The sequence below is a fragment of the Mytilus trossulus genome, chromosome 7, assembly GCF_036588685.1.
Source record: "Mytilus trossulus isolate FHL-02 chromosome 7, PNRI_Mtr1.1.1.hap1, whole genome shotgun sequence".
NCBI lineage: Eukaryota > Metazoa > Mollusca > Bivalvia > Mytilida > Mytilidae > Mytilus > Mytilus trossulus.
This window is the reverse complement of record NC_086379.1, coordinates 53057040-53066857: the sequence shown is the minus strand read 5'-3', so window position 1 is coordinate 53066857 and position 9818 is coordinate 53057040. Positions and strand designations below refer to the sequence as shown.

General features: G+C 31.4%; 1 protein-coding gene across 1 annotated transcript in view; it reads right to left on the bottom strand.

Moving 5' to 3' along the window:
* Window positions 1-2397: 2397 nt before the first annotated feature.
* Window positions 2398-9818, bottom strand: part of LOC134725288 (AP-5 complex subunit zeta-1-like) — a 30250-nt gene continuing 22829 nt past the window's right edge. Inside the window, exons 13-19 of the mRNA XM_063588979.1 lie at window positions 9435-9521; window positions 8081-8203; window positions 7448-7580; window positions 6999-7184; window positions 6418-6569; window positions 4153-4200; window positions 2398-2666 (exon numbers count right to left, since the gene is read on the bottom strand). Of these exons, the coding sequence (XP_063445049.1) occupies window positions 2597-2666; window positions 4153-4200; window positions 6418-6569; window positions 6999-7184; window positions 7448-7580; window positions 8081-8203; window positions 9435-9521 (799 nt within the window). The 3' untranslated portion in view covers window positions 2398-2596. The remainder of the gene's footprint in view (window positions 2667-4152; window positions 4201-6417; window positions 6570-6998; window positions 7185-7447; window positions 7581-8080; window positions 8204-9434; window positions 9522-9818) is intronic.

Sequence of the window (9818 nt, the reverse complement as noted above, 5' to 3'; positions counted from 1 at the left end):
CAAATTGCAACCATACAATGAAATACTATCGCATATAATAAGAAAGATCCATATGTAGTTCACTGTGGTTACTGTAAACAAGAAGGTTGTGGTAATTAAAAATTGGACAACATTAGTGAAGAAAAGTTGTTTCCTCGTGATCAATTAAATACTTTATATGGGATTGCCACCATAATCCAGTAATAGGTCACATATACTATGTTGAAGATATATTGACCTCAATATTAATTACAAAGGTTATAGTTGCTAATTAAAGACCAAAATTTGTGCAAATAAAGTTGTTTCCAGATTCTAAGTTAAATACCATGTGTTGGAGTAAAACCTTGCAGATTCTGGTTGTTGATGTCACTTTGTTTAAAAGCCAAGGTCATGGTTACAAAAAAATAGACCACCCACAATAAGTGATACAGATGCCAAATCAAATACTTCTTATTGGACTACACAAATAATAAGACAAAGATCCCTATAGATTTTAAGGTTGCTCAAGGTCAAAGTTGCTAAAAATTGACCAAAAAAGTGTGAAGTATCCATGAAGTATTATCTCTGGTTTTGCAAGTCACTTGGTCTGACGTCAAGGTAATTTTTACCTCAGATATTACTTTTTTAAAGTAAATAGGAACTAGAGTGAACAAACTGAACTATATCAACTAACCATTGATGTTATGGGGATAGTCCTTAATATAAAGCTGTACTCCCAAGTACCACATACAATGTGCATGGTTTAAGAAAATGAGGTCAAGGTCAGATAAACCAAACAAGAAATACATCTACACCTTGCAATCGTTCAATACAACAAATATAGTTGACTTATTGCCTATAGTTTCTAAGAAACAGACTTCAAAAGGAAAACTTTACATTGACCAATAAAAAAGGAAAATGAAGTCGAGGCTGGATGAACCATGCCAGACAGACATGTACACCTTACAAATAATATATGCATTAAATAATGTTGACTTAGCTTATATTATCAAAGTAACAGACTTAACCATGAAAACTTTACCTTGACCATGAAAATGAGGTCAAGGTCATAAGACACCTGCCAGTTGTACATGTACACCTTACAATCATTCCATACACCAAATATAGTAGACTTGTTGCTTATAGTATCTGATATATGGACTTGACTGCGAAAAGTAAACATGTTTTACTGATCCATGAAATAATGTTGTGGTCAGATGAAAACTGCCTGACAGGCATCAGGAGTAGATTTCACAAAAAAACTTTCGACTAAGATTGGTCTTAAGGGCATACGATACAGTTTTGATCCTGTATTTACAAGTTCATGAAAATTTGCATATAGGCTATTTTATACCTGATTAAATCAAATATGTTATAAAAAATATACCTTCATGTGCTACTTTTTGAGTAAAATGAGGTTGAAATTTTGTATATTTGCTCGAAATTTAGATTTGTGGCCGTAATTTCTTTTTCAAAAGAAAGACATAACTTTTTTGTTATAAAAGATAAAAACAATTTGTTTTTTGTTAAATAATAGGTAATTTCTGTATTTTATAAATATCTTTAAAAAATATGCATTTTTTTAATCAGAAATTACTCATATTTATCAAATGTTCATGAATTGAGGAAAAACATATTTTTTTAAAGCATGTTTATCACAATTAAAAAAAATCCTCTATTTACAGTTTTATAAAATTTGGGTCACATAATCTCCCTGCAAAATGAAACCAAATGCCGTTTTGAAAAATAGGGGTCCATGAACTCGTTTTCAAATTAAATCAGTTTGAATGATGAAAATCAGTCGAAAAATGCATCATTTCCCGATTTGTCACAGTTTGACGTCGCGAAAATAACAAATTACGTTAGCAACGTCATAACCTTCCCTGTAACTGTATTGTATGCCCTTAAGTCATGAACAAATCGGTATACTTACAATCAATCTTAGTCGCAAGTTTTTTTTGTAAAATCGACTCCAGGACCTTAAAAGGTAGGCACATACCAAATATAGTTATCCTATAACTCATAATAAGAAAAAAAATTACATTACAAAAAAATCTTAACTTTTTTTTCAAGTAGTCACTTAACCATGGAAATGAAATCAAGAATAATGGACATATGGAAACTTCATAACATAAGGCATCAATATACAAAGTATAAAGCATTGGGATCTTTCACCTACTAAAATATAAAGCTTTTAAGAGTTGGTTAACGCAACTGGCCCCGGTTCACTATCCTTTGGCGATATTTCTGCTGAAGAAAAACTGTGCCATCAAGTCTTACCCTCCCCATTGATATGGGCTGCATGGTATTAGAGCTTGCAGTCTAAAGGTTGTTTAGTGTTTTAAAGTTGACAAGTAATGAAAAAGTCACTTGTCCCTGTGATAATTTGATGAAAATTGTAGAACACTATTAGAGAAATGTTGTTAATTTATTTAATGCAATAAATAACAGTATAAAATATATATATAAATAACAATATTAAATAACAAAATTTTGCAATTAAAGAATAACAAATCAATTCATATAAAACAATCATTTAAAATTATTGCACTATCCAACACTTAAGACTGTTCAGCCTTAGCTGAAAATAATAACTCGGTATGTCAAACTGTATTTATTAATTTATTGTTCCCCTATATTATTCTGTACTGATGATTTGGTAAACTCCACGAAGAATGGTAGGTAGACTTGAACTATCCTGATGCCATCTGAAAAAAAGATTCAATAAATGAAATAGTATAAAGGGAGATAACAAAGGAGTAGGTTCAGTAAGACCCCTTTTTGGCCCCAAAATATAGCAGTTTTACAAAATTGTTAAAATGTAAACTTCAAGTTATTTATTGGACAGAAGAATGCTTCTGCTACATAAATATGGTCAGATTTTTACAATAAAATGCACATATATCCGGTACTAGCAGCATGAAGTCATGCTAAATTACTGAAATCTTCATAATTCTAGCATTTTAGTTAAATTTTAGATGGTTTTCGTGTAAAACAAAAGTGGCCGCATTCGTGTTCATCCTTAATATTGAAATGTAAGTTGTATTTGATGATTATACATAACATATATAAAGGTTGAGGATGAACACGGATGCGGCCGCTTTCATTTTTTCCAAAAACCATCTGAAAAATGACATTTTTCGGCAGATTTGGTAGATTTTTCATATTTGAGCTTGAATCAGATCGTTTTTAATTACAAAATCTGTTAAAATCTTTCACATCAACTAATTAATTCAAATAAAATAGACACTTTAGTGTTAAAAAAGTGGTCAAAATCTTTCTTCAGATGAACCTCAAATTTGAGGCCAAAGTCGGTCCTTACCGGACCTACTCCTTTATAAGAATAAATGGAGAACATGTCCATGAGACACGGATAATGTCAATGCTTGTATATAACGTTATAAAGTGACATCAATCATAAACAGTAAAAGATTTGTGGTAATAAGCAAAGTGTATAAGTGTCATAACATTTGATAGAGGCAATCTTTCATTAATGAACAGAACCAAAAAATTAGCAATTTTTCCATTAGTAAAGGGGTATTACTCTGGAACGTTAAAATTGATGCCACCTAAATTCACACATGATCTCTGCATTGTGGTGATAGACATTCATTGTGTATAAGTTTTATAACATTTGGTAAGTGCAATTTAAAGTTAGATAACGTAAAACAATGTAGGGATGTACAGACATACAGACAAGGGTAACACTCATACCTGCCAACTTTCAAAATGCCCATGGGGGTTTTGCGAGCAAAATAACTCTTGTAGTCCTATAAAACCTTCAAGGGGCCTTCAAATGTATTTGAATGATGTTTTTTGGCTTCTTCATACTTTTAAAAGCCTATAGCAATTATACAACTACTGTTTTGTTTAAAAATGTAGATAAAAATGTTCTCACAAAATTTCCATTTGAGAGCTTCCATGGGGGAAATCCCCCGCAAATAGTGACAGTTGGCAGGTATGAACACTTAATGACCCCTCCTCTGCAGTGGGGGCATAAAAAAGGTCAAACCAATTCTACAAAGGAAATACTTTTGACCACTCTTATAATAATCATTTTCTATATTTTACATGACACCTTCTGGTTTATAATGGCATGGCAAAGGAATTTAAGTGAAATTAGCTGGATAAAAGATCACTTGACAAAAGATTTATGGATATTTTTGAAGCACTATTGGTTATTTCAGAACTTACCTTCCTGTGAATATATCACTGGATGGGTTCAAAGCAGTAGCAGCAAAACTGTAAAAATAAAATAACAATTTTGAACAAACTGTTTTAAATTAATCTTTGTGTCAATCAAAGCTATTAAAATGGTCATACCTTAATGAGATAAAAGAATGTTTTAATTGTACGTATGTTCTTATATTGGCAGCTTCATTCTATCCAATCTCACATTTTCCTATGCAACTATGAATCACAGCTTTTTGATACTTGGTATCTATCATGTTTTATCTGGGTAAGATCAACAATAAAACTTTGCTAAATGAAGAAAGAAACTAAATGTGATTGAAAAACTTTTAAGTGATTTCAAAGACATGTAAACACATTTATATTACAAAATTTGCATATAGTTGATTTTTACTTGGACAAAAATTACTGTAGATTTAGTTTTATGTTTTTAAATGTTGTATAGTTAGTGAAATAAACCTGATGATAATAAACCTAAATCATGTGTCATGTGCATATTTTTCTGTATCAAACATTTGTTTCTCTTTATTGCAAACAAGAGGCTCTCAAGAGCCTGAATCGCTCACCTTAATTTTTTTGGTTAAATCTCTCATCAATGATTATTTTGGCTTTTCAATTTATTTAAATGTTCTTTGAATCGTCCTATTTTTTTTCAAAAGCAAAAAAAAAAATATTTTCTCCTATGTTCTTTTTTAGCCATAGGAGCTATGTTTCTTGACATACAAGGAAATGAAATATAAAATTTATACTAGATACTCTGAAACTCATTTAGCCTAAGTTTGGCTGAAATTGATACAGCAGTTGCAAAGGAGAAGATTTTTTAAAGTGTGTCAACATGATGAACAAATTGTGAAAAAAGTCTTTAAAGGGCAATAACTCCTTAAGGGATCAATTGACAATTTTGGTCAAATGACTTATTTGTAGATCTTACTTTGCTTAACATTTTTGCTATTAACAGTTTATCTGTATCTATAATAATATTCAAGATAATAACCAAAAACTGCAAAATTTCTTTAAAATCATCAATTCAGGGGCATTATACCTGAAAAACCAGTTACCCACTTCGGCTGAAAATTTCAGGACAGGTAGACCTTGAACTAATAAATACTTCAACTCCTTGTCTTATTTGCTCTAAATGCTGGATTTTTTTAGATATAAGCCAAAAACTGCATTTTACCCTGTGTTCTATTTTTAGCCATGACGGCCATGTTTTTTGACGAAATAAAAAATAAAGCACAAACTTTATTTTATATACCCTACTGATCATTCAGTTGAAGTTTGATTGAATTTGGTGGAGTAGTTTTAGAGGAGAAGATTTTTTAAAGTCAGCAAATATGATGAACAAATAGTGAAAAATTGTCATTAAAGGACAATAACCCCTTAAGGGGTCAATTGACAATTTTGGTCATATTAACTTATTTGTAGATCTTACTTTGCTGATCATTTTTGCTGTTTACAGTTTATCTTTATCTATAATAATACTCAAGATAATGACCAAAAACTGCCAAATTTCCTTAAAATTACCAATTAAGTGGCAGCAACCCAACAATGGGTTGTTTGATTCATCTGAAAATTTCAGGGCTGATAGATATTGACCTAATGAACATTTTTCCCCAGTCAGATTTGCTCTAAATGCTTTCGTTTTTGAGATATAAGCAAAAAACTGCATTTGACCCCTATGTTCTATTTTAAGTAACGGCAGCCATGTTTTTTGATGGATCAAAAATCCAAGCACACACTTTGTGCAGGATAATCTAAGGAACAATCATGCTAAGTTTCATTCAAATCCATTTGGTAGTTTCAGAGGAGAAGATTTTTTAAAGTTCGCAAATATGATGAACAAATTGTGAAAAATTGTCATTAAAGGACAATAACCCCTTAAGGGGTCAATTGACAATTTTGGTCAAATTTAACTTATTTGTAGATCTTACTTTGCTGATCATTTTTGCTGTTTACAGTTTATCTTTATCTATAATAATACTCAAGATAATGACCAAAAACTGCAAAATTTCCTTAAAATTACCAATGTTTTTTGACGGATCAAAAATCGAAGCACACACTTTGTGCAGGATAATCTAAGGAACAATCATGCTAAGTTTAATCCAAATCCATTCAGTAGTTTCAGAGGAGAAGATGTTTGAAAAATTCTTAACGACGACGCCGACACCGGGCGCCAAGTGATGAGAAAAGCTCACATGGCCTTTTAGGCCAGGTGAGCTAAAAAAAACATTTCAACTAGTAAGGCATATTAAGAAATTTAAAACTTACTTTGGAACTTTAAGAATATTTGTCAACTCTTGTGCTCTGTTTATAATGGTTTCTTGTGAATCAGTATCTAAATATCCCTGTTCCTGTTGTCTGGCTACTTTAGTACAACACAGAATGGCTCTTGGTATTAAATCTTGACACCTTGTAGATAGCTAAAATAAAACACAGGTATGTGATTGATCTTTTATATGTAATTCTACAGAATAAAATGATTCTTAACACTTACACATTATAAATATGACGGGGAAACTGACCGTGCATAACTAAAACGGCAAATGCTTCAGCAAAATTTGACAAAAAAAAATTATTGAACGGACTTAAAAAACACAAGGGAGAGGGCTTAAGCTGTTTCCAAGTATCTATGAGTTTTGACACCTTTTCTGAATTCTCCACACATGAAATTTTTTACTGAAATTCTTCAGACACAAAATCCTTTACAAAAATTCTTCCTACAACCGTTAACATACTTTCAACCAAGCTCTAAATGCCCACCATTTCGCAGGAGTGTTCTTGTACTGTAATAAATATATGAACATCATTAAACGTTTTTGAAATGGTTGAACTGGAAATTATTTCCATACCTTTGCTAAAGTTGACATCAGCATACATGTGATTTTAGCATGTGATATTGATGATGTCGTTGTTGATGCTATCATCCCAGACAATTCATAAGTCAGAGCTTCTAAAACTTCAAAGAATCTTCTAATATTCTCTGTAGTACATCGTTCATCATTTGTTGTGGAACAATATTCACCAACACCCCATACCTAGAAAATAAAATAGCCATCAACTAAATTCCATTCTCTCCTTATCTCAACGGTTTGTTTTATATTTATAGCTTAATTGAAGCAATTTATTTAATCAAAATAATATGGGTTTCTAATTATTGATAAGACAATAAAATGTTTGTTGACATGTAGATAAAAACCAGATGTTTTGTGAGTATATAGAATATAACTTGAATGTACATGTATTCTATAAAATTGAACATACATGTACATATCTAAAACCTTAATTTATCTTTACTTACCATATTAGCAAAGAAGTCCTCTCTATTGGTAATATTAGCTGGTGTCATGAGAAAATCTAAGATATCCGACTGTTGATCAAGGAGTATTGAAGGATGTTTCTTCAACAATTTAACAAAATACTGGGAAATTAATCTGAAATTTAAAGAATCAAATGATCAGAAACTGTAACTGAATACTATATTAGTAATGCAAACAGTCATTCTTATTTTATTACAATTTCAAATGAACGTCTAGCTTTGATAAAACTTTCAAAATCTGTTAACCATTATATTTCTCATGAACAAGTTTTAATATGATAAACCTAAACAGAGATTTATTATTATGATTTCAATACATTTACTAATTTTCAATCTCATCTACACAAGTTGACTTTAAACTATTTTTATATCTTTTCTAAAGAATAAAAAACTGCTTTGATATATGTTTGCAAAGGTTATAGTGACTGAATATTCAATAAATAACTAAAACAAAAGATTTAAGTACAAGAAGTCAAATAACTTTTAACAGAAAAAGGATGGTTAAAGTTATGAGACTGACATGCCTCACTATACCTTGTAAGGGACACATAATTCAGTAAAATTGCAGCTAGGATTTGCTCTTTGTAAGTTTTCTACATGAAATTATTTGCCTACCTTTTGACATCTGCCTTGTACTCAGGTATATTGTACAACAGTCCACATCTCTCAATCAGGACTGGTAATAAATGGGATACAAAATCTGTAGAGGCTTCTTCTAAAATTACCTCAAACCAAATCCTAGAAAAAAGATTTTGTTGCTATCATTATGTTGACAAATGACAACAGGGGCAAACCATGTAAAACTATAAACTCAGCAATGTGCAGTTGTCAATTATGAACATGTTCTTTTCAAAAATTACTTTTTCATTACAGTGTTAGAGATTTGATCAGAAGGGTCTTAAAAGAGAAAATCAGATTTCTATCTGAAATTACAGGTTTTAACCAGAAAATCTACTTTGACAGTCTGACAGTGGAACTCATATACCACATGCCTAAAGCTTTAGTAAACACAAAATAAATTAAAGAACCTTTGTGAGCACGCTCACATACCCCACGTCTTCATATTGTCACTGGAGAAACAAAATCTCACTTCATTAAAGTAAATAAGTTCAAAGAGGCGTAACTCCTAGAAAAAAAAAGAATCGCAATTTCCCGTCGATATGCACAACTACATAGTATGTCCTTATTATCTGAAAAGGTTTCGTGAAATTCTGTTGTGTGGTTTGAGAGGAGTTGCGATGACAAACTGTTGCAGTAGTACATTAAAGTAAATAAGTTCAAAGGGGCGTAACTCCTAGAAAAAAAATTGAATCGCAATTTCCCATCGATATGCACAACTACATAGTATGTCCTTATTATCTGAAAAGGTTTTGTGAAATTCTGTTGTGTGGTTTGAAAGGAGTTGCGATGGCAAGAAACAGGACTGACGGACGGACTGACGGAAGGACAGACGGACGGACAGACGGGTCCAAAACATTATACCCTTCGCAACCCGTTGCGTGGGGTATAATAAAAAGTATGGTGTTACCATGATATCAACTTATATTAACAAGGTGTGCTAGTCAAATACATTTGGTAAGGGTTAAAACATATAATTGAGTGATAGTTAATAATTCCATAAAATATTGGATCAATGAATGATATTTTTAGATATAACCTTTCATTAAGATCTGGATACTTACTTCATTAAATGGTCAAAGATTGTGAAATTTTTACTGAAACCTAAGCAGTCCATAGAAAATATGGGTCTGACACTGCATCAATATAGATAAATGCTGTGAACTTGACCTTCACATTTGATCTTCGATCAAGATTATGATCCATGCCTTGGTCAGGAGCACTTATTGTGCTTAGCAAGCAAAACAAAAGAATGGCTTGCACATAACACAAAAGAGAGTTTTCGTATTCTATGTAGCCATAATAATCCCAGTAAACTGAGAATTGAAGGAAATCACATAAGTTTATTTACCTTAATAGTGCTGGGACAACTTGAGAACAGACAACAACACGTGGATGGAGACAATAATCTTCTAATATCTTGTGAAATGCTGCTAATCTATGAAAACAAAAAATCAAAAACATTAGAAAACATTTAAACTGTATACATACTTCATTGTATTGTGTTTCATTCATTAAATCTTACAAATCTTTTAGCATTGTGCACTGTCATGTTTTTCTCTGATTGTTAATGCCTTCTTTGCTCTAAATCCATTGGAAGTTGGATGTGTACTGATATTTATCAGCTTCGAACTATCTTTGAGTAACTACAAGGACTTCCAGATCTGTACTTTTTACACAAAAATTACTTATTTTGTGAAGAGGTATAAAATTAAAGCTGTTTTAATTATATCCC